Source organism: Heteronotia binoei, chromosome 1 (assembly GCF_032191835.1).
Source record: "Heteronotia binoei isolate CCM8104 ecotype False Entrance Well chromosome 1, APGP_CSIRO_Hbin_v1, whole genome shotgun sequence".
Taxonomy (NCBI): Eukaryota; Metazoa; Chordata; class Lepidosauria; order Squamata; family Gekkonidae; genus Heteronotia; species Heteronotia binoei.
This window is the reverse complement of record NC_083223.1, coordinates 120,723,474-120,747,130: the sequence shown is the minus strand read 5'-3', so window position 1 is coordinate 120,747,130 and position 23,657 is coordinate 120,723,474. Positions and strand designations below refer to the sequence as shown.

The window sequence follows — 23,657 nt, the reverse complement described above, 5'->3', positions numbered from 1 at the left end:
GGTTGCTTACCTGTAACTGTAGATCTTCGAGTGGTCATCTGTGCATTCACACTACCCGCCCTCCTTCCCCACTGCTGACGGTCTCTTTCCAGTAAGGGGCTTTCAGCGGTCAGGGAGGAACTGGCGGGATTGCCGCGCGGGTGCCGGTGGGCATGCGCAGTGGGTCGCCTGCGCATGCTCGTTGGCGCCGAGCGCGAAAAAATCCCGGGCTTTTTCAGATACCGATTCGGGGATCGGCGCAGGCGCACTATCCCCATGAGTGTGAATGCACAGATGACCACTCGAAGATCTACAGTTACAGGTAAGCAACCTGTCTTTTTAGTATATGTTTTATCTATTTGTAGGTGGATCCTTCTTTCCGCTCCATGATGGCTATTCAGCAGGAATATCATTCTCCATCATTCTTGAATATGCAGAGTGATGTATCTAAAAAAGCTGATGATTCTGTGCAACAGGTGAAAAGGGAAGAACCATTTAAATGGTCAAAACTTCCAGGACAGGTGAGAGTTTGCAGACCTTTATGTATATGTATAAACGATGTAACAATGATGAACAGATGGCATAATGCTTTGTGGATTTAGTCTTTCTTATGAACACAATAATTATGCTTCAATTGAAAAGAAAAACAACCTATGCTTTATAATGACAGCTTCTCTCATCTGTTCAGAACCTATTGCAGGTTGCACCCTGCAAATGGTCAAGATCAACACCCATCTGTACACATGCATTTCTTTTGTAGCACCCATCTTGTGGAATGGCCTGCCTAAGGAAATCAGGAAGGCTTCTGTCATTCTGTAAACCGTGTAAAACATAATTGTTCAGAAGGGTGTTCCTATACAAGTATTGGGCTAAAATATAACATAATGGTTTAGAAAGGTGCTTATGAATAAGGGGATGTGGACTATACCACTATGAAAAGGATTTATTTCTACTGCGTGTATTATCCTGCTGTCACACCATTATTTTATGTTAATGCTTTACGGTTTTTCAATATTGTGTCTATTACTTGGGGGATTAGAAGTTTGCCTTGAGCTTGCTCACATATTCTTTTCCTCAATTACAGACTTTTTTGTATATGGAGAAAATGATGAGTGGTTCAGATTATCCTGCATTTTGAGATCTGTTTTGTAGGGATCCTGCCCTTAAATAAATGTAGGTTATTATTTTTTAACATTAGTAGAGGAGTGAGGGACCCTAGTCCTGCTCCTGATTTCATCCTAAGTAGAACTCCAAAGAGAAAGAAACATGTGGTCAGGCACACTAGTTTTTATGTTTGATATATTGTGAATATTGTACAGATAATGGTTTTGTTTGGTAATGCAGGTTTGTCGAATACCAAACAAGCATCTGTTTTCTCTGCGAGCAGGTGATACAGGATGTTTCTGTATTCGCTTCTCTGAGGATGGCCAAACATTAGCAGCAGCTTGTGCAGGAAGAGATGGCTATCCTGTTATTTGTAAGTTGGTGACATATGGGTATGTTTCAATTTAAGGTGGTGTCACAAGGGAAGCATTTTACCCTCCAGGGTTTTTGTTTGTTTGCTTGTTTGCTTTCAGAAACTTGCATTAAGACATACATTTTGTTGTGCTGCTATGATGGCCAGGATCCAGAGAGCTATACACATAACAGTGCATTTGCCTGGGATTTTCCAGTGTTCACCTTCTTACTGCATGCCCTTGAGCCATATGAAAGACTTCCATCTACTTTTGGGTAGTCTCTCAAGTGCCTGAAATACAGCACCGTGTGTGAAGTTGCTGCTGGAGGGAAATCAGTAACCCCTTTTTCCAGTGTGTGAGCTGAAGTGTCTTCCACTTGAGGCTGTTTGGATTTGGGCATTTGAAAAACTTCATAATTATTTTCTGTAGCTATTTGCTGGCAGAAACTTTTAAGATTGAGCAGCTATACTGAAGTCAGTGAGCCTAAGGCTTTTTATTTGAGATTCTGCCCAGTCTCCTTCCTTTTTCAGAGGTGGAGAATATGGCCATGAAGAGCAGGCCCTTCCTGCTGTGGTACCTCAGCCTTGGAATGCTCTCCTCTTGCACCAGGCTCACCTTGTGCTGGATTTCCAGTACTTGGTGAATCAATTAATTCTCCTATGCTTTAAAGTGAGGTTTGCTCTGCTTCTTCTATCAGTCTCCTCACTCTAATTTGATTATCCATTACTTCAGGATTTTTTAAAAATTAGTGATGCATAATTGCTCAGTCTTCCTCTTTTAATGTTAAGTGATGTGAGATTTTCATAGAGAAGGATTTGCCCCAAATTAAGCATAAATGGAGAATTGGAATCACAGACACACACACACAGAGGCGGCCCGTCCACTAGACAGCCCTAGGCAATTGCCTGGGGGCTCGACCCCAGGGAGTGCTCTGGTTAGGGCCCTTCCACCTAATGGGCACAGGGCTCAAGAATCCCTAATTTAAAGGATTAATGCATATATGACATACTTACCAGCCAGTGGATGGAAGTAGACACTTGCATGCATGTTTTAAATAATTAACATACCTCAACTGACTACCTGATCTTGTGTTCTGGAAACTAGGAGCCAGTGGAATTCAGCTGTTACACAGGCAGTGGTTTGACTTTGGGACAATAGCTAACTTTATCATTGAAATTACTGCAAATATCAGTTGTATCGAATTGTGCACCATGAAGAGTTTAATTTTGGTAGAAACATACTCTCAGATCCTTTATGAAAGCAAATAAGTTCCATTGCTTTCTTTAATATTAATAATTGCACAGTTGTATGTATACCTGAACTTTTTTTTATTTTGTGTTTTGATTAGTGTATGAAATTCCTTCAGGACAATACTTGAGGGAATTTTATGGCCATTTGAATATTATTTATGATCTTTGCTGGTCAAAAGATAGTCAGCATCTCCTTACTGCATCCTCAGATGGCACTGCAAGGTCAGTATGACATTTACATTTTTTACATATTGCATAAACTTTTGTGTAATTGCCTCTTTTAGTTCTTGTTAGCCTCTTGTTTTAGTAATATTTGCTTTGTTTGTTTGCTGTCTTGAAGATTAAAGCAGTTCTCTAGCCTTTAGAAAATTACATAAGAATGGGATAATAGCTATCTAAAAATGCTAAGGGAAAAGAACCTGACTGTAAGAAAATACTTTGTGTTGTATTAATAAAAAGTAATTGTTCATAAAAATAATGAAGGCAGATTTGATTACATATATACCGTTTTTGCACACAGCTTACCTCACAGTCACAATCCTGTTCCCTCCGCAGTGTCTGTCAGATTTCCCACCATCTGCGCCGGAGTTACAGGAAGTGCTGAGGCTTTTGCGTAGCAAACGTAAACTGGGTTTTAGCAGTTTACGTTTGCTACACAAAAGCTGCGGCACTTCCTGTAACTTCGGCGCAGATGGTGGGAAATCTGACCAGACACTGCGGAGGGAACAGAATTGTGACTGCGAGGTAAGCTGTGTGCGAAAACTGTCATAGTCAGGTCCTATAGTCAGGTGACTAGCTGGGGAAGCTGTTTGGAGCAAATTGCTCCTTTAAAAAAAAACAAAAACAAAACCCACAGCTGGCTGATTTCTGCATGGTTACTGATCCCAGTTTCAAGTGCGGTTGCAATAAAAAAGGCCAACGCCATGCTGGGAATTATTAGGAAGGGAACTGAAAACAAATCAGCCAGTATCATAATGCCCCTGTGTAAATCGATGGTGCGGTCTCATTTGGAATACTGTGTACAATTCTGGTCACCGCACCTCAAAAAGAATATTATAGCATTGGAAAAAGTCCAGAAAAGGGCAACTAGAATGATTAAAGGTTTGGAACACTTTCCCTATGAAGAAAGGTTAAAACACTTGGGGCTCTTTAGCTTGGAGAAACGTCGACTGCGGGGTGACATGATAGAGGTTTACAAGATTGTTCATGGGATGGAGAAAGTAGAGAAAGAAATACTTTTCTCCCTTTCTCACAATACAAGAACTCGTGGACATTCAATGAAATTGCTGAGCAGTCAGATTAAAACGGATAAAAGGAAGTACTTCTTCACCCAAAGGGTGATTAACATGTGGAATTCACTGCCACAGGAGGTGGTGGCGGCTACAAGCATAGCCAGCTTTAAGAGCGGATTGGATAAAAATATGGAGCAGAGGTCCATCAGTGGCTATTAGCCACAGCTTATTATTGCAATTGTCTGGGGCAGTGATGCTCTGTATTCTTGGTGCTTGCAGTGTGGGGCAAAGTGGAAGGGCTTCTAGCCCCTCTTGTGAATCTCCTGATGGCACTTGGATTTGGGGGTTTTTTTTGGCCACTGTGTGACACAGAGTGTTGGACTGGATGGGCCATTGGCCTGATCCAACATGGCTTCTCTTATGTTCTTATATTTGTTTCAACTTTGAAAATTCAGAATAGTCTAGGACCAGGGTATCTTATGGACTGCCTCCTCACATATGAACACTACCTTAGCTCTGCATTTTGTGAGCTCATCATCTGAGATGAATGAGTCATGGCTTTCTCTGTTGCAGAGTCAAAGTTATGGAATACCCTCACAAGGGAGGCCTCTATGCAGGGGTCATTTTGTAGAAAAAGAGGTGTTGGAGCTCATTAGCACAACTCATTTACATAGCTCATTTGCATATGCCACACATCCCTGACATCACCGGAAGGTGTACCAAATTATATCAGCTCAGTGTCTACCTTAAAATGCTTCTTGAATTATAATTGTCATAATAAAACTTTACTCCCATAATACTTTTTAAATTACATTCTCCAATGTGCCACAATGGCATGCTAAAGATTTCCATCTGTCTGCTTTATATGCTTCATTATTTTCCCTTTTTTGGTGGGAAAAATTATTAGAAAGTTTGTCAGCAAAATTTTCACAGGGGGTTTGAACAATGGAGCCCAGAAACAAGTATTTGGGTTGGTGGGGGATTAAGAAAGAGCACAATAAAATTTAGAGGTTCCATAGCTCTGCTTCTGTGAGCTCCTACCCAAAATGAGGTCTGCCTCTGGCATCTTCAGGAAATAGGTCAAGAAGACTGGGGAGGGGGGGAGAGCGGGTTGGGTTGTTATTTCTTGTTTTTGTTTTTTAGTGTGATTTGGGTTTGGCTTATTTCTATTTCAGGCTGAAACCAGTGCTTTCTGAGACAGCTTTTTCTCTGTTATATCATTTTATTGGTTAGATGTCATTTGTAAGACACATTAAGTAAAATTGATACGATATGAATATTTGAAATAATATGTTTAAAAGATTTGATTTTGATCTTATAGTCATGGATTCAAAATATTCTACAAATGACAAATTCTGTTCCTGAAGCCAGTAAGATACTGATTGATTACCTGTTTCAAGCTGTATTATGGTGTTCCAGCCAAATAATATTATTAAAAGTGCATGTTATTTAACATGTCCTTTGCTGCGGGGAAAATCCACAAATCCGGTCCATTTGCATGAGCTATAAGAGCAAGAGGCTGGGTGAAAATATGTAAAATCATATTTGCTGCATTTTATTTCTTGGTATGTTCCATTACAAGCTAGTGCAGTTTATACCCTATCCTATCTGAAGTGATTGATTAATGCTGTTTCAGTGATTGGTTAAGGGGAAGTACATTCTGTATTATAGAGGATTACACTTCCTGTGAAGCTCCTCACATAGTTGAGCAAACATAAAGAATATGGGGTTCATTTATGAAGTTGCCATGAAGTGACTTGCTGAGGTGTTTACTCCTGAACACAGCCACTGATAGGGAATGGCTCTAGCCTATCATTCAAAAAGGATCCCATTTTGCCTGTGGCAGCCCTCTGTTGGAAGTGAATCTGTTTGCTTGGAAGAGTTTTATTTCAGTGGGTTTGATCCGTTCCTGCCAGGGCATCTACTTTTGAGCATGCTATTTCTCATGCGACCCAGTTTGGTGTTCTGGTTAAGAGTGCAGACTCTAATCTGGGAGAACTCTAATCTGATTCCCCACTCTTCCACATGCAGCCAGTTGAGTGAACCTGGGTCGGTCTCAAGTTCTCTGAGCTGTTCTTTCAGGAGCAGTTCTTGAAAGAGTTCTCTCAGCCTCACCTACCTCACAGGGTGCCTGTTATGGGGAGGAGAAGGGAAAGGAGATTGTAAGATGCTCAAAGACTCCGAGTGAAGGGTAGGATATAAATCCAATCTCCTCCTCCTCTTTCTTTGCAGTGTGTGGTGTTTAGAAGTAAATGCTGCTGCTCTTTAAGCATTTAAACTTCATGCTGGCATATTCCAGGAGGAGGAATAAGGAAGGGGTAATGTGTCCCTACTGTTGTGAAAGGTACAACCACACCCTGAGTTCATATAGGTATATGGAAGCTGTGCACCTACACTTGAAAATAATGTATATGCATATTTTAAAATATTAATATATTTTAATATATTAATATAGCAAAATGTACCTTTTGCAAGTGTTTATTGCATAACGTGTCTTTCTAGAATGTGGAAGATTGAAGCCCAAGCTACATCTGCTGTGAAGGTTTTCCCTCACCCTTCATTTGTCTACACAGCTAAGTTCCACCCAGTAGCTGACTATATTGTTGTGACAGGATGTTATGATTCTATGATTAGGGTTTGGAATGCAAAAGTGAATGAAATTCATGGTCAGCTTCTGCAAGAATTCGATGGTCACAGAAGTTTTATCAATACATTATGTTTTGATAAAGAAGGTAGGTGTCATATTGCATTTTCTTATGCATCCTTGTAGTGAAATTGGTAGTTATGTTGTTTGTTACTGTATGTCAGATATAGAACGGAAAATGAGAGTCCTGATACTTTTGTTCACAGTTCTTGTATGAAATACCTTATAATTTAACACAATCATAAAGAGTCTTTGTGTTTCGGTAGTTAGACCTGAGAAAGAGTTGTATGGCCCAGTAGAATTTACCTCACAAATCTTACCCACAAAGTGCTTGTGCTACTTGCAGAATATCAATCCACAGTGCCTTGGCAAGGGCTAAATGAAAGTGCATTTTTTATTTAAAATGTATATATGCCACCTCTTCAGAGATCTGCTTGTGGCTCAGAGCAGAAAAGATAAAATAATAAAGCATATTTCATTAAAATTAAGCACTATTAAAGACCAAACAAAGAAACCTAGAAGAAATTTTAAAATGTAATGTAAAATTTTATTTATATCCCGCCCTCCCCCGCCGAAGCAGGCTCAGGGCGGCTAACAGCATTTCAAGTAAACAATACAATAATAAAAACATTAAATTCACATTAAAATTCACATTAAAACCAGTCAATAGTCAATAATTAATTAAAACATTCCTAAATTAACACTGGCGGTAAACGTTATTAATCTGGCGGTAAACATTAAATTCAGTTATTGGTGAACGCCTGTTTGAAGAGGGCGGTCTTGCAGGCCCTGCGGAACTGGTCTAAGTTCCGCAGGGCCCGCACCTCCTCTGGGAGTTGGTTCCAGAGTTGTGGGGCCGCAACGGAAAAGGCCCGAGTGCGGGTGCTTTGAAGTTTAACTTCTTTTGGCCCAGGGATATTCAGTCTGCTTTTCCCCACTGACCTCAGTGCTCTCTGGGGCTCATATGGGGAGAGACGGTCCCTCAGGTAGGTCGGTCCTTGGCCATATAGGGCTTTAAAGGTTATGACCAGCACTTTGTACTGGATCCGGTATACGATTGGCAGCCAGTGCAGTCCGCGCAGCCCCGGCCGTATATGCTCCCATCTTGGGAGACCAAGTAACAGCCTGGCCGCCGCGTTCTGCACTAGCTGCAGCTCCCGGGTCCGGTACAGAGGCAGCCCCATGTAGAGAGCGTTACAGTAGTCCAATCTTGAGGTGACCGTCGCGTGGATCACCATTGCTAGGTCCCGACGCTCTAGGAAAGGGGCCAGCTGCCTCACCTGCCTCAGGTGGAAGAATGCTGATTTGGCAGTGGCTGTTATCTGGGCCTTCATTGATAATGAAGGCTCTAGTAAGACGCCCAGGCTCTTCACCCGCTGCGCCGTCTTCAGCGGCGCCTCGTCAAAGGCCGGGAGAGATATTTCCTTCCCCAGAGTGCCATGACCCACATGGAGAACCTCTGTCTTCGCTGGATTTAACTTCAGCCCACTCAGTCTAAGCCACGTTGCAACTGCCTGCAAAGCCCGGTCCAGGTTCCCCCGGGGCGGAGGCGGGCCGGCCGTCCATTAGTAGATAGAGCTGGGTGTCATCTGCATATTGATGGCAACCCAGCCCAAATCTCCGGGCAATCTGGGCGAGGGGGCGCATATAGATGTTGAATAACATCGGGGAGAGAACTGTTCCCTGGGGCACCCCACAGTCTAGTGTGCGCCTCTGGGATCGCTCACCCCCAATCGCCACCCTCTGTCCCCGACCCATGAGGAAGGAGGAGAGCCATTGTAAGGCCAGCCCCTCAACCCCTATGTCGGCGAGGCGGTGGATCAGCAACCGATGGTCAACTGTATCAAATGCAGCCGATAGATCTAATAACATCAGTATTGCTGCACCGCCTCGATCCAGTTGCCGCTGGAGGTCATCCACCAAGGCGACCAGGACCGTCTCCGTACCGTGGCCCGGCCGGAAGCCAGACTGGCACGGGTCTAAGACAGAAGCGTCATCTAGAAATCTCTGTAGCTGCAACGCCACTGCCCTCTCGATAATTTTACCTAAAAATGGTAAATTGGACACCAGTCGGTAGTTTGCCAATTCGACCGGGTCTGCTGTAGGTTTTTTCAAGAGGGGGCAGACCAAGGCCTCTTTCAGAGGCGTTGGAAAATGCCCCTCTAGGAGGGATCTATTTATGATGTCTCGTAGGGGACATCTAAGCTCCCTCTGGCAGGATTTAATCAGCCAAGAGGGGCAAGGGTCCAAATCACATGTTGTTGGGCGAGCAGCAGAGAGAATTCCATCAACTTCCTCCAGGCTGAGTGGGTCGAAGTGGTCCAGTACTAAATCTGAAGACAGGCGCGGAGCCTCAGTTTCACTTACTGTGTCTAATGTGATAGGCAGGTCTTGGCGGAGCGATGAGATTTTATCTGCAAAATATTTCGCAAATGCCTCACAGCCTATTTCTAATTCCCTAATATTTGGTTTGCCTTGTGGCAATGTTATAAGATCTCCAATTACTCTAAACAATTGTGCTGGGCGCGATTTTGCAGATGCAATCTTGGCTGCAAAGTATTCTTTCTTTGCAGCCTTGACTGCCATCTCATAAGACCTCATAAGCGTTCTATAGGATGTTCTCGTCGCTTCGTCCCGAGTATGCCTCCACCGTCTCTCTAGTCGTCTGAGCCCTTGCTTCAGCTGGCGTAACTCCAAGGTATACCATGGTGCCAGCCTCTTGCGAGGGCGCAGAGGGCGCCGAGGTGCAATTTCATCGATAGCCCTGGATAGCTGGCCCTGCCAGACTTCCACCAGGTCATCGAGGGAATTGCCAGTGGGCCAGGGATCCCTCAGGGCTGTTTGGAACCGTTCCGGGTCCATCAAGCCCCGGGGGCGAGCCAAAATAGGCTCTCCGCCCATACAGGGTTGGGGCAATGTCTCCATACGGGCCTTAAGGGCTAGGTGGTCCGACCATGGAACCGCTTCAGCCGCGATATCGTTCACCAAAATCCCGGATGCAAAGATCAGGTCTAATGTGTGCCCGGCCTGATGCGTGGGAGTTGTGACAAATTGAGAGAGCCCCAGTGTCGCCATGGAAGACACTAGGTCCATCGCCTGAGTGGAGGCTGTGTCATTGGCATGGACATTGAAGTCACCCAGGACCATAAGCCCCGGGAACTCCAATGCCCAGCCCGCCACTGCCTCCAATAGTGATGGTAAGGCGCTGGCTGGTGCGTTGGGCGTACGGTACACCAGCCAGATCGCCAACCCCTCTCCAACATCCCACGTCAGGCCGGCACATTCAATGCCATCGATCCTTGGAGCCGGGAGAGCCCGAAAGGTGTAATCCTCCCGTATGAACAACGCTACCCCTCCCCCCCGCCCGTTGTTCAGTGACTGGTGAAAGACCGAGTAACCGAGTAAAAGATAAGTTTCTTGACATTTTTTGTGGCGTTCATATACTTCTCTTAACCTTTCTTCTCTTACATGCAGAGTTTGATTGAAAATTTCCTGCTTCATCTTGAAATCCATACACATGTTTCTGGCACAAATTGGGATTACTGAGATTCTAAACTGAGATTAAGTTGAGGTATAGAATCTGAGTTTGGGGGCTGGGTGACAAACTGGTTTACTGAGGTGTCCACTTTCAGACATCATTATGACTTGAATCTCGATCGGATCAGAAAGATTTCAGACAATCTCTGCAAGCTGCAAGAGAAGGGGAGGTACAAGAGCAGCATGTGAGCACAGAAGACAATGCTGTGTTTCTGCCCACTGATGGCAAACAACTTTCTGTTCATTGTGAGGTATGAATAGAGCTAATACCAAAATTACTAATTTATCATACTAAATTCACAAATTATTATTTTCTAGGATTACACATGTTCTCTGGAGATAGTACAGGGTTGATAATAATCTGGAATACCATTGTTAAAGGAAGTTCTCAATCATCGATCCAGCACTGGGGGATTAATAAGGTATATATTGAAATTTAATTAGCAATGTAACTTTTATATAAACCATAGATATTATTTTAAAATATTCAGTTTTTCTAAAAGGTGTTGAGTCTTTGTAGAATGTTTTTGGCTTACTTTATATTTATAGTACCAAATGGCTATTGGAAATTACAATATATTTGTTGCTGAATAACACAGTTTTCACACACTGGGGTTTTTTTGTAGCAGGAACTCCTTTGCATATTAGGCTACACCCCTCCCCCCCTCCCGATGTAGCCAATCCTCCAAGATCTTACAGTCAGCCCTGTGAGAAGAGCCCTGTAAGATCTTGGAGGATTGGCTACATCAGGGAGGTGTGGCCTAATATAAAAAGGAGTTCCTGCAACAAAAAAGCCCTGGTTATATTTAACCTACGTACATTTTACCCATTTGTATCTTCTGTGCATATTTGTGTTTTACTTGGAATTTTTCATGTCAAAACATCTTCCAGTACCAGAGTGGGGTAGTGGGCTACTGTTAAGCTAGGAGGATATGGGGAATTAGAGCTCTCCATTAAATATGATGGGTGAACCTGGACTAGCTACTGCCTAATGTACCGCACAAGGTACCTGTGAGGATAAAACTAAGGAAAGGAGAACCTCTGAGTTCCTTGTAGCAAGAGAAGGATAAAGATGTACTAGATATACAGCTAGATACCTGTCCATGCATCCAGGATTCATGTTTTTTTTCTGGTAACCTGGGATACAGGTCTGTTGTCCAAAAATGAAATGCTTGCTTTAAAAATGGCTTCATTTTTCTATATTTTATTTACTGTTTCTTTTCTTTCTCTACCTCTGAAATGTCTCAGGTGAAAAAAATCTGTGTTATAATGTATTCCTAACACCAGATGCACTGAGTGCAACCAATTGCAGAATAATTGTTTTTGGCCCCAGTGTTACCGATTTCTCTGAATTCACTATATTTAGTAGTAGGAAGGGGACAGTATAGGCTGGAGCCCTTTTGGTGTACAGGAAACAATTGTGGGAGTTGCCCAACTACAAACAGTTTTTTAATAGACAAAGTAAATCTGTACAATACAGAAGGGCTTGCCCTTTCCTGGAAAGATCAGGAGTATGGCATGGGTACTTTATTGCCTAGGGAGTGTAAGTATACAGAGATGTTTTATCTATTGCATATAATTATGGCGAAGAAGAAGAAGCCAACGACATTGGATTTGTATCCCAACCTCCATTCTGAATCTCAGAGTCTCAGAGCAGCTCACAATCTCCTTTACCTTCCTTCTCCACAACAAACACCCTGTGAGGTAGGAGGGGCTGAGAGAGCTCTCACAGAAGCTGCCCTTTCAAGGACAACTCAGTGAGAGCTATGGCTGACCCAAGGCCATTCCAGCAGCTGCAGGTGGAGAAGTGGGGAATCAAACCTTGTTCTCCCAGATAAGAGTCTGCACACTTAAGCAGTACACCAAACTGGCTCTCTGTAAAGACCTGTAGAGGTATACTTTGTCTTTGGGTCTCTTCTCTAGACCTGTTCATCTTCTCTTTCATCTTTTGAAGAAGGGAAAGATGATTTTATGTTGTCAGATCTCTGTCCAATTGCTAGTAGAACATGCATTTTAAGGTACTGGTTTTTAAAAAATAGTTCATGGTTTTAAGGTTTATTCTTGTTTTGATGTGCTTTTAATTGAATTATAAGCAGCTTTGAGTAGAAAGGTGACCAGTATGCTTTAAAATGAATAAAATAAATGGAATGTACTTAATGGCATTCATGTTTTCACTAGATCTTTTGTCTTTATAGGAAATACAGGAAGATGATATTAAAGGGACACCAATCAACCATTTGGAGGTACATCCAAATGGAAGGCGTTTATTGATCCATGCCAGAGACAGCACTGTGAGAATTATGGATCTTCGAATGTAAGTACTGCGAAACATCTTGACATTCAGAGTTCCATTTTTAAGATTATGATACTGTTTAGCTATGATGTGTATTATTTTTCTTTTCCATTTAAAACACACACACTTTAAAAGCTTAAATTGCTGTATCATTCCTGGGCAGTAGTAGAAAGGTATTCTTGGACTTATGGGATCCTTTGCACTGTAGTCACAAAACAGAGTCAATTTAGATGCTTTCCTTGAGGGAGGGGTGGGCCAACTAACAGTGTAAACCTGAACAGAGGTATACCCTACTAAGCCCATTGACTTCAGTTGACTTCCAAGGGTATAACTGTTTAAGATTGCATTGTAAGTCTGTACTATGAGTTGTTGAGAAGAGTTCTCACTGGCTGTTATTTCTTGGAGGAATCTGAGCCAACAGTTTACACACTTGTTGAAGTTGCAACAACCTTCCCTTTTCCCATTTTAGCTAAGGAAAATTGAATGACAACTGCACTATGGCTGTGGCTCAGTGGTAGAACATCTGCTTTGCTTGCAGCAGGGCTCACGTTCCGTCTGCTGCCAGAAAACTGCTTCCGCCTTTCCTGCCAGGAGGTGCTTAACTCAGGCAAAAACCAATGCGTAGCCTACAGGGCTACAGCAGAAAGCCCAAGTGGCACTTGGGGGAGCAATTCCTCCTCTTCTGAGGGAGTGGAGAACCTGCCGCACTTTTCAAGTTTCTTTTGCCACAGCTTATTCACAGTAAGCTGAATTTCACTTTATAATTGAAATTTCTGGATGGCATGTCCAAAAAAGTGAAAAGGTGTCAAAAATAGTTTTAAAGCAGTTGCTGTATTAGGAAAATGTTTATTTTTTTCCTTTTTAGCTTTGCCACAAAGAAATATATTGGTGCCACAAATTATCGTGAGAAAATTCGCAGTACCTTAACACCATGTGGAACGTTCCTTTTTTCTGGAAGTGAAGATGGTATAGCATATGTCTGGAATCCAGAAACGGGTATGAGAGTTGATTATTTTGTATCCTGGGAGATGGAATCTAGTATTGCAGCCAACTTTATGATGACACCGTAGGTTTTTCAAGGCAAGAGATGAATAGAGGTTGTTTGCCACTACCTTCCCCTGCATAGTGACCCTTGAATTCATTGATGGTTCTCTCATCCAAATACTAACCACGGCTGACCCTGCTTAGCTTCTGAAATGAGATCAGAGTAGCCTTGGCCATCCAGGTCAGTGCACTTAATGGATAAAGATTGGTAATGCTTTAAGTGCTTTTTAGCACCTCTGTGACGGTTGGTGTGCATGTGTTAAAAAGTCAGTACTGAATGTGTGGGTGTCTGATGTGTGGGGAAAAAGGCAGTTTTTAATGTCTTCATATTAGATGTATGAACTGATTGATAGCCATGCAGAAAGACAGACATGTAGTTGTATTTCAGCTTCCTATGCTTTGTAAGTCACCTGTGATCTTGGTTTCAGAATTAAAACCTTTTGTGAGCTTCTGAAATGTGATGATTGTACATTTCTCCAGTTATATAGTTTAAAAAGTAAACTTTAATTAGAAGTGCTGCACAGATTACACAAGAGTGAAATTATGGACCAATAAAATGCTGGTATTTGGGTATTTACTAGAGCAATGAAGAAATGGAATTAATGTCTAGAGGTGAAGCATGTGCTTCATAGAAACAGGCATCGAAATGGAAGGAGAAAAGTTCTTTGAACTACTGCAGGTGTTATGTTAAAAAAAACAAGCTGCTTCGACCAGGTGCTGTATTGCATATCTGCCTTTCCTCACACATCATGCAAAAAGGGTTTTCATGCTTTTGAGCTGGATATGCTGTGTGATTGAATCAGGGGCCTTATGCATACCAAACATGTGTACTACTACTGAGCCATGGGGCCTTCTCAGTACCTTTATTAACAAGAACATACGAGAAGCCATGTTGGATCAGGCCAGTGGCCCATCCAGTCCAACACTCTGTGTCACACAGTGGCCAAAAAACCCAGGCACCATTAGGAGGTCCATCAGTGGGGCCAGGACACAAGAAGCCCTCCCTCTGTGCCCCACCAAGCACCAAGAATACAGAGCATCCCTGCCCCAGATAGAAAGTTCCAACAATATGCTATGACTAATAGCCACTGATGGACCTCTGCTCCATTTCTTTATCCAATATAGTTAATATAGTTCTTCTATACACTGACAAATGTTTAATGAATATATGTTTGAATTAGTCCTTTCTGGATCTCCCTGGTCAAGTTCCTAAAACTTTTCTTTTAATCTTAAAAAACTTATGTCTTGTATTTCCTATTGACTCAAATTAGCATCAAGTTAACAAAAAATTAAAAATAATTAATTTGTCATTTGTCAATTTTAGATGCATTTGTTGGTCAGAGGAACTTTTTGGCCTACAAAATGGCCACACTGATGGTGAAAAGAGTAAAGTGCTGTTTGTCATGGCTTCTTTTCTTTTATAGGTGATCAGGTAGCAATGTATTCTGACCTTTCCTTCTCATCTCCCCTTCGTGATGTCGCCTTTCATCCACATGAGCATATGGTGTCATTTTGTGCCTTTGGTCAAAACCACCCAATACTTGTTTACATTTATGATTATAAAGGTAATGTAAGAACTCTTTATGCCTCTATAGTGTAATCTAAATAAATCATGAAAACATTTTAACCTATTTTAAGAAGGCAACTTCATAACACTCCCTTTTCCCAGCAAAGTGACATGCAGCACTCCTTGAATATTACTTTCTTTTTGCCCTCAGACATCCTCCTTCAAGTACAACTGAGTCTTTGACTATTTCACTTACAGAGGGTTAACGGTGACATTCTAAGCAGAGTTACATCCTTTTTTAAGTGCACTGAAGTTAAAAGGCTTGGAAGGGTGTCACTCTGCTTAGGATGACACTGTCACTTAACATTGAGACTCTGCTTGACATCCCAGTCAGCTTTGATAAAATAAATAGTTATAGAAATAAATAGTCTGTGATTTTTTTAAATTGACCCATCAATTAACAATGGTATCTGACTGCTATTCTTGTGTGCGTTTGCTTTACTAAGCAGAACCTAATAGTCAGAGCAATGGTTTTGTCAAAGGTATTTCCTTATCTGGTATATTTAAATTTTCTCTGCAAACAGTGCAATACTAAGCCTGCAGTCCTTGCAGATAGCACCCACCTTGTTAATTGTTTCAGGAATAATGATATAAAGCAGATTTAGGGACTGCCCAAATAACTTAAGTGCCAATAAAATGCCAGAATGGCTTTTAGCTGCCTCTAGATAATAGCAGAGAAAGGCTAAAAGGTTATTGTCTTTTTCCCAGCAGCCTCTAGTGGTAGACAAGTGTTACTACATTGAAAATATAGCAAGTACATTCTGAGTTTTACTGTCCCAAATTTGTAGCAGCAGGTCCATCTGCTTTACCATTAATTTAAAGATATTCATGCAGATTTGTGCCCCAATGTTCCCTACCCCATGTGATGAGTATTTTAGTACTGTCTTATTTTAATTTGCTTGAGTGTTGGATTTTATTGGTTTTATTGTGATTTTACAATGTTGTCAGCCACCTTGAGCCCACTTATGGGGTAGGGTGAGATATAAATAAAATAAATTTAAAAAATGGTTTTCACTGCCAGTATGGGAAAACAAAGGAGAAACACAGTCCTCTGAATGACTTAATTCCTCTATAAAGGGCGGAGGAAGGAGAATTCACAACCCTGCTATAGCTGCATTGCTTGCAGTGGCAATGTGAGAAATTTCTGATTTCCTTTTGGTATAGATGTGTCCTATTGGAAAGAGAAATGGAAGCTCTATGTTTTAGCTGTTAGAATTAGTCACAAACTGTTTATCCATAGGACTCTCACTTCTTCTAATTTGGGATATGACCCATTTTCATCTCTTAAATTGGCTGTTGTTTCTGACACACCAGAAAGTATTGGTGGAAAAATATATAAAAGTGCGGACAACCCGTCAAGCTGGAGTTTCAAACTGATGTTCTTCATAAACATTTATCTTCAAGGCCAGTTCTTCCTGTATACTCCAGGGTGGCATATCTGTTCTTCTGATCAAAGACAGTATTGACAGGGAGGTTGCATCAGTCATCATTTGCTTAAACCAGCACTTTTTCTGCAGTGGCCCCTGCATTCTGGAGTGGCCTTCCTGAATGTGTTGGGAATCCTGCATGCTGTTAGCATTCCAGTGCCATTGTAAAGCAGTTGTTCCACAAGGGCCTTCTCTGCTTTAAGGGCTAAGAGTAGTCATATAATGAATACTCTCCAACCATTAGAATCTGTTTTAGTTCATTGTGTATGTAGACACTAAGTACTGTTTGAACTGTTTGGAGAGGAATTTTACAGTGACTTTAAAATTTTCGCCTTGAATTCTTTTTTTAGGAGAAAGGTGGGTTAAAAATACCAGAAATAAAGAAGTGAAATTTAGTTCAGTAATATGAAGATAGTCTGGAAATGAACTTTGTGTGATATGTTCGTATTACACTGGGATATTGGAACTCCAGATTCAAATGCTTGCTCAGCCATGCAGTACCAAGTGGCTTTAACTGTCTTTATATTTCATTTGTACTCCACCTTTCTCTGCAATGGAGGCCCAGAGCAGCGTACATTGTTCTACTTCCCTCCATTTTGTCCTCACAACAGCCCTGTGAGGTAGGTTTGGTTAAGAGAAAGTTACTGCCCAAAGTCACCCAGCAAGCTTCCATGGCATGAGTGGGGATTCAAACCACTAGATTACTACTGGCTCTCTGTTTTTTGTCCAGTGTGGTGTAGTGGTTAAGAGTGCTGGACTAATAGCTGAGAAACTCAGATTTAAATCCTCACCTGCCTTGGAAACTTGTTTGGTGACCTTGGACCAGTCTCTCAACCTAATGAACCTTACAGGACCCCATTTGAGAGAAAGGTAGAGAACAAATGAACAAATTAAATAAATAATCCTAGCCTGCTTTGAAAGTTTATGAAATGAAATTAATATCTTTAGATGAAGGACAGGACAAAACACAATAAATCTGGTAGGGTCTATGGTCAGCAGTTTTTTTAACTGAGGTTATGTTTTTATTTGAGAAAGGACTGAATAGCCAGCCACACTGATTTCTCCTTTGATTACTCTTGTGTGCCAAAATACACAAATAATTTTTTATTCTTCTCCCCCCCCCCTTTTTTTTAAGTATGCATGTATCCATGCGAGTAGCATAGAAGCTTTGGCAGAATTATTCCTTAGTGTACTTTTAGCTTGCCTCTTTCTTGGTTTGCATGGAAGAAAGTGACTGAAATCATAGCAAATGGGAAGTTTCTGGGGACTAGATTGTACTAACAGATTGCCTAGTGTATGTGCCTGGAAATGTAATGAAGAAGGGAAATGAATTTTTAAACTTTTTTTTTTTTTTGCATTACATATCTGCAATCTAGTTCTTGTGTTCTGCGTGTATCTGTGTTTTGTAAAGTTTTCAGAACAGTTTTTTGAATTCTCAACTGTGTTTTTTTCTCCTCTCTACAGTTGCCCAGCAAGAAGCTGAACTAGTAAAAGACTTTAGAGGGCTACGGTTATCAGCATCACCTAGAGGTCCACAGCTTCTTAGCAGTTCTGCAGATATATCTATACAGAAAGATTCAACAATATCTCAACCTGATCAATTTGCCAGCATTTCAAGAGTATCTATGAGAATGCAGAAAGTTAAACAGAAATTGGATTCTGTCACAGTATGTTAATTTTTTTCCCTATTGCAATGTGTGTAGGGGAGGCAGGATTTGAAGTTTTGCCTTGTTCCTGACAGTACAGTCCTGTGTAGAATTAAGCTGTTCTAAATTTGCTGGATCTATTGGACTTAGTCCAGCATAACTGCATGGGATTGCATAGGAATTTTTAGCTGAGTAATAAAATATATATTTTTACTTTGCTTGTATTATTGGCTTTGGCCTTATGTTTTTTTAATCTCACTGCAAATGTCTTGACACCTTAGAGAGAACTTCTCTGTATACATTTTGCTGCTGTTTTAGGTGGTGCTTGAGAATATCTGTGACCATGAATATATAGAATTTCATCTCTTAAGATTTCTGCTTGTCTGCAGTATCATTCTTCCAGAGGCAGGTGTTCAGATAAGCATCCCATTATTGGGCTGAAGTTTAAATGCATTTTTTTGTAATTCTTATGCTTGACTATTGCTCTTTTATTGTTTGTGATAAAACATGTTTCTGTCTGTAAAAGTTTGTACTGCAGTAAGTTTGTTAGTCTTTGAGTTGCCCCAGGATTCTTAGGTGTTTGAGGTCTAGTCACTCTTCATGAATTCTGTTGTATTCAGTATATATGTGAATAAACAAACATGTTAGGTCTTAACCTATGCCAAACCTGGCTATTTCCTACAAACATAATTACCTGATTCAGGCATATACAGAAATGTTGCCAATTCAAATTATAGCTACTTTGTAAAACCAAGTTCCAGCGTGTAGATTCAAATCATGGTTTGCCAAGACCAATGCTGATTTCATTGTCTTTGCTGTTCTACTTTCCTCTGTAACCAAGCTGGCTGGTACCTTTGCCTACATTGTGGCGAAGATGGTGCTAAGGAGCAAGCCAGGATTGGGCTAGAATGTCTGAGTTGATATGTAACCATAATTAGACTGTGAGGCAGGATTTTCTTTTTATATATTTCAGAAACACATTTTGTACCCTCAGTTACCCAAACAACCTGCAGTTCCCAGGAACTCAATACATGAGACCCAGTAGTTTTCAAAACCACACAGATAAGCTTTTATTTTACTCCAGTCACCTTCCCAGGACAGTAGGCTTAAAATATATATATAGAAAGGCAAAACAGATGACATTAGTATATCATGCTTACAATTAGACTCAGATACATTCTCATACAGTTGTATAATTAGAATCCAGTTAAACATATTTCCAACTTAATTAAATGTATTCTATCTTTTAATCTATTGCTCTTATAATCTAATACCTCTGAAAGTCTATGAGCTTTTTCACACAGCCTATGTATTCCGGTATGGAAGCTGGTCAGTTACTGAACAGTAACGGGTTTCTGCTGGCATTTCAGACAGACCCGACTCAGTAACTGGCTGCTACAGGAATACTGTCACCTTTTCACACAGTCCCGCGGCTGTCCCGGTAGTGAGGCATGCCTGAGTCTTTACTAAGAAAGAGCAACTTCTTCCAGTTTTCAAGCACTCCTTCTGGGTTGAAATCGGTATGGAGCGCTGTGTGAAATGTCCAGTATCTAATCCAAGAGCAGTTTTCGTGCCCTTTTTTGCCTGCTGGTGCGCGATCTCCGGGTTTGTTTTTTTTGGAATGTCGGGCTAAGATCGCTATAGCTCCATAGCGACGTCTCACAATAGCACCACCATAGGGATGCCTGGGCTCCATTGAGATGCCAGAGATTGCCGCTGCTGAAACTTGGTAACAGGTGGCCCATTGTATAGGGCACCAGGTGTTGGTTTGTCACCTGTAGCTATCACTTGCATTGCATCACGGGAGTCAGGAGAATGTGATCACTGTTGGTCTGTTCTCCTGCTGAAACCTGCTGCCCTATGGGCAACCCCTATCCAGGTGGCAACAGCCCCCCCCCCAAAAAAAAAATGTTCCTCAGAGTCACCTACAAACCAATCTCATTCCCCTGACTCCTGTGTGGGTATGGAAGTGATAGCAACAGGTGACAGACCAATGCCTGCACTAGCAGATGGTCTCTCACAACTACGAATGTCCTGCTGTCTTTAGATCTGATGGTGGGATCTGGTGAGTACCTTCTCTCAGTTCCCATCAGCTTAATCAAAACATCCTTTTGTGCCAAAATCATTTCTTTTAAGGCTAATATTGTCCTCCGATAACTCTAATACTACTGACCTACTTTTCTAGCATCTAACTTTAGGCCTATATAAATGGCTTAAATCCCTCATGGGCTATCTTCATAAGAGACCCAATCAGAATTTTCTGCAACAGACTGTAGGTAATAAACCAACTTCAGACAGGAATTTCAAACCCTGAGTTAACATACCCTGACCAACCATAGTTGAGTGGTTGTATTTGAACAGTAACACTGAGGGCTTTTTGTAACAGGAGCCCCTTTGCATATTAGGCCGCATACCCCTGATGTAGCCAATCCTCCGAGAGCTTACAGGGCTCTTAGTCCAGGGCCTACTGTAAGCTCCAGGAGGATTGGCTACATCAGGGGTGTGTGGTATAATATGTAAAGGAGTTCCTGCTACAAAAAAAAAGCCCTGGTAACACTAAACCATAATTAGAACAAAGTTTGAATCCAATGGCACCCCTAAGACCAGTTAGTTTAATTTGAACCCTGGTTTTGTGTGATATCTATAGTATCACTGTATATAAAAGATATTTAATATTAATAATGCAGATGCAAAAGGAACTAATGTTTATATAGATCAGTGGTGTCAAACTCATTTGTTATGACGGCCAAATCTGATATAAATGAGACCTTGTCGGGCCGGGCCATGTGCGTTCCTATTTAAGATTAGGTTGCAGAGATATAAACTTTATAAAGGACACAGTCAAACACAACTAAAAAAAAACACCTTAAGATAAAACATGCTTAAAACATTATCACTTGTTGGTCTTAAATGTGCTTTATTTGTATTTCTCCCAAGAATCCAGGGAACTGGGCAAAGGAAGCTCTGGCTCTTTCCCTCCCTCCCCAGGGGACCAAGAGGGGGAGGAGCCTCAACCAATGGAGAAAATTCAGGTTTTGCTCTGTAGCTCCTGTGCAACTGAGCAAGCCTTGTGTAAAGCAAGCTGAGAAGGAAGCAAGAGAGGAGAAGGAAGCCGACAAGAGTCAGTTGCTCAGGGGACCTGATAGGAGCCCTCCAAGGGCCTGATTCGGCCACCGGACCGCATGTTTGACACCCCAGAATAGATGCTGTGAGCAATTAGCATATTAGAGTATAATTATTTATCTCAGTGTCTGCATCCCAAAAAGACATAGTAAGTTACAATACATATCATTATATTACTTTATCCTTGGAGGAACTGCTGTTGGAATAACTCTTAAATAGAGGAAGCTGAGAGAAATTCAGCTGTGTAGGGCCATCTGATAAGAACATAAGAGAAGCCATGTTTGATCAGGCCAGTGGCCCATCCAGTCCAACACTCTGTGTCACACAGTGGCCCGCAAAAAATTATATATATATATACACACACACACACACACACACACTGTGGCTAATACCCACAGATGGACCTCTGCTCCATATTTTTATACAATCCCCTCTTGTGGTAGTGAATTCCACATGTTAATCACCCTTTGGGTGAAGAAGTACTTCTTTTTCTCCGTTTTAACCTGTCTGCTCAGCAATTTCATCGAATGCCCACGAGTTCTTGTATTGTGAGAAAGGGAGAAAAGTACCGTACTTCTTTCTCGACTTTCTCCCTCCCATGCATTATCTTGTAAGCCTCTATCATGTCACCCCGCAGGCAACGTTTCTCCAAGCTAAAGAACCCCAAGCATTTCAACCTTTCTTCATAGGGAAAGTGTTCCAATCCTTTAATCATTCTAGTTGCCCTTTTCTGGACTTTCTCCAATGCTATAATATCCTTTTGGAGGTGCGGCGACCAGAACTGCACACAGTACTCCAAATGAGACTGCACCATCGATTTATACAGGGGCATTATGATACTGGCTGATTTGTTATCAAATTACCTTTGTTATCAAATTACCCTTCCTAATAATTCCCAGCATGGCGTTGGCCTTTTTTTATTGCAATTGCGCACTGTCTTGACATTTTCAGTGAGTTATCTACCAGGACCCCAAGATCTTTCTCTTGGTCAGTCTCTGCCAGTTCGCACCCCATCAACTTGTATTTGTAGCTGGGATTCTTGACCCCAATGTGCATTACTTTGCACTTGGCCACATTGAACCTCATCTGCCACATTGATGCCCACTCACCCAGCCTCAACAGATCCCTTTGGAGTGCCTCACAATCCTCTCTGGTTCTCACCACCCTGAAAAATTTAGTGTCGTCTGCAAACTTGGCCACTTCACTGCTCACTCCCAACTCCAAATCATTTATGAACAAGTTAAAGACCATGGGACCCAGTACTGAGCCCTGTGGAACCCCACTGCTTACCGTCCTCCACTGCGAAGACTGCCCATTTATATTCACTCTCTGCTTCCTATTAATTAGACAGTTTTTGATCCACAAGAGGACCTGTCCTTTTACTCCATGACTCTCGAGCTTTCTAACGAGCCTTTGATGAGGAACTTTATCAAAAGCTTTCTGGAAGTCAAGGTAAACAACATCTATTGGGTCTCCTTTGTCCACATGCTTGTTCACCCCCTCAAAGAACTGTAACAAGTTAGTGAGGCAAGATCTTCCCTTACAGAACCCATGCTGAGTCTTCCTCAATAACCCGTGTTCATCAATGTGCTACTCATTCTGTCCTTGATAATGGTTTCTACCAACCAACTTTCCTGGTATTGAAGTCAGACTGACTGGCCTGTAAATTCCCGGATCTCCTCTGGAACCCTTTTTAAAGATGGGGGTGACATTCGCTACCTTCCAGTCCTCAGGAACAGAGGTGGATTTCAATGAAAGATTACATATTTTTGTCAGAAGATCCACAAGTTCAACTTTGAGTTCTTTCAGAACTTTTGGATGTATGCCATCCGGACCTGGTGACTTATTAGTTTTTAATTCATCTATCAGTTGTAGGACCTCCTCTCTTGTCACCTCAATGTGACTCAGGCCTTTCAACACCCCTTCCAAAATTAGTGGTTTTGCAGCAGGCAAACACTTCTCATCTTCCACAGTGAAGAAGGAGGCAAAAAATGCATTCTGCTTCTCAGCCATTTCCCTATCCTCCTTCAGTAATCCATTTATCCCTTGGTCATCCAAGGGCCTCACTGCCTCCCTGGCTGGTTTCCTGCTTCTAATATATTTGAAGAAATTTTTATTGTTGGACTTTATGTTTTTTGCAATATGCTCCTCATAGTCCCTTTTTGCCTGCCTGATCACAGTCTTGCATTTGATTTGCCACAGCCTGTGTTCCCTTTTACTAATCTCACTTGGACTGGTTTTCCACCGCTTAAAGGAGTCCTTCTTACCTTTTACAGCTTCCATTACTTTGTTTGTTAACCATGCAGGCCTTTTCTTATACCTGTCTGTGTCTTTCCTAATTTGTGGTATGCATTTTATCTGAGCTTCTAGGATTGTAGTTTTAAATAGCCTCCAAGCTTCCCCAAGGGTTTTGACTGTATTTACCTTTCCTTTCAGTTTCCTCTTCACATGCCTCCTC

General features: G+C 41.7%; 1 protein-coding gene across 1 annotated transcript in view; it reads left to right on the top strand.

Moving 5' to 3' along the window:
• AHI1 (Abelson helper integration site 1) overlaps positions 1 to 23,657 on the top strand; it is a 185,652-nt gene that overhangs the window by 40,402 nt on the left and 121,593 nt on the right. The window contains exons 11-19 of the mRNA XM_060239870.1: positions 345 to 500; positions 1,324 to 1,456; positions 2,785 to 2,908; positions 6,421 to 6,650; positions 10,418 to 10,521; positions 12,295 to 12,413; positions 13,258 to 13,388; positions 14,861 to 15,001; positions 17,895 to 18,097. Coding sequence (XP_060095853.1) covers positions 345 to 500; positions 1,324 to 1,456; positions 2,785 to 2,908; positions 6,421 to 6,650; positions 10,418 to 10,521; positions 12,295 to 12,413; positions 13,258 to 13,388; positions 14,861 to 15,001; positions 17,895 to 18,097 — 1,341 coding nt within the window. The remainder of the gene's footprint in view (positions 1 to 344; positions 501 to 1,323; positions 1,457 to 2,784; positions 2,909 to 6,420; positions 6,651 to 10,417; positions 10,522 to 12,294; positions 12,414 to 13,257; positions 13,389 to 14,860; positions 15,002 to 17,894; positions 18,098 to 23,657) is intronic.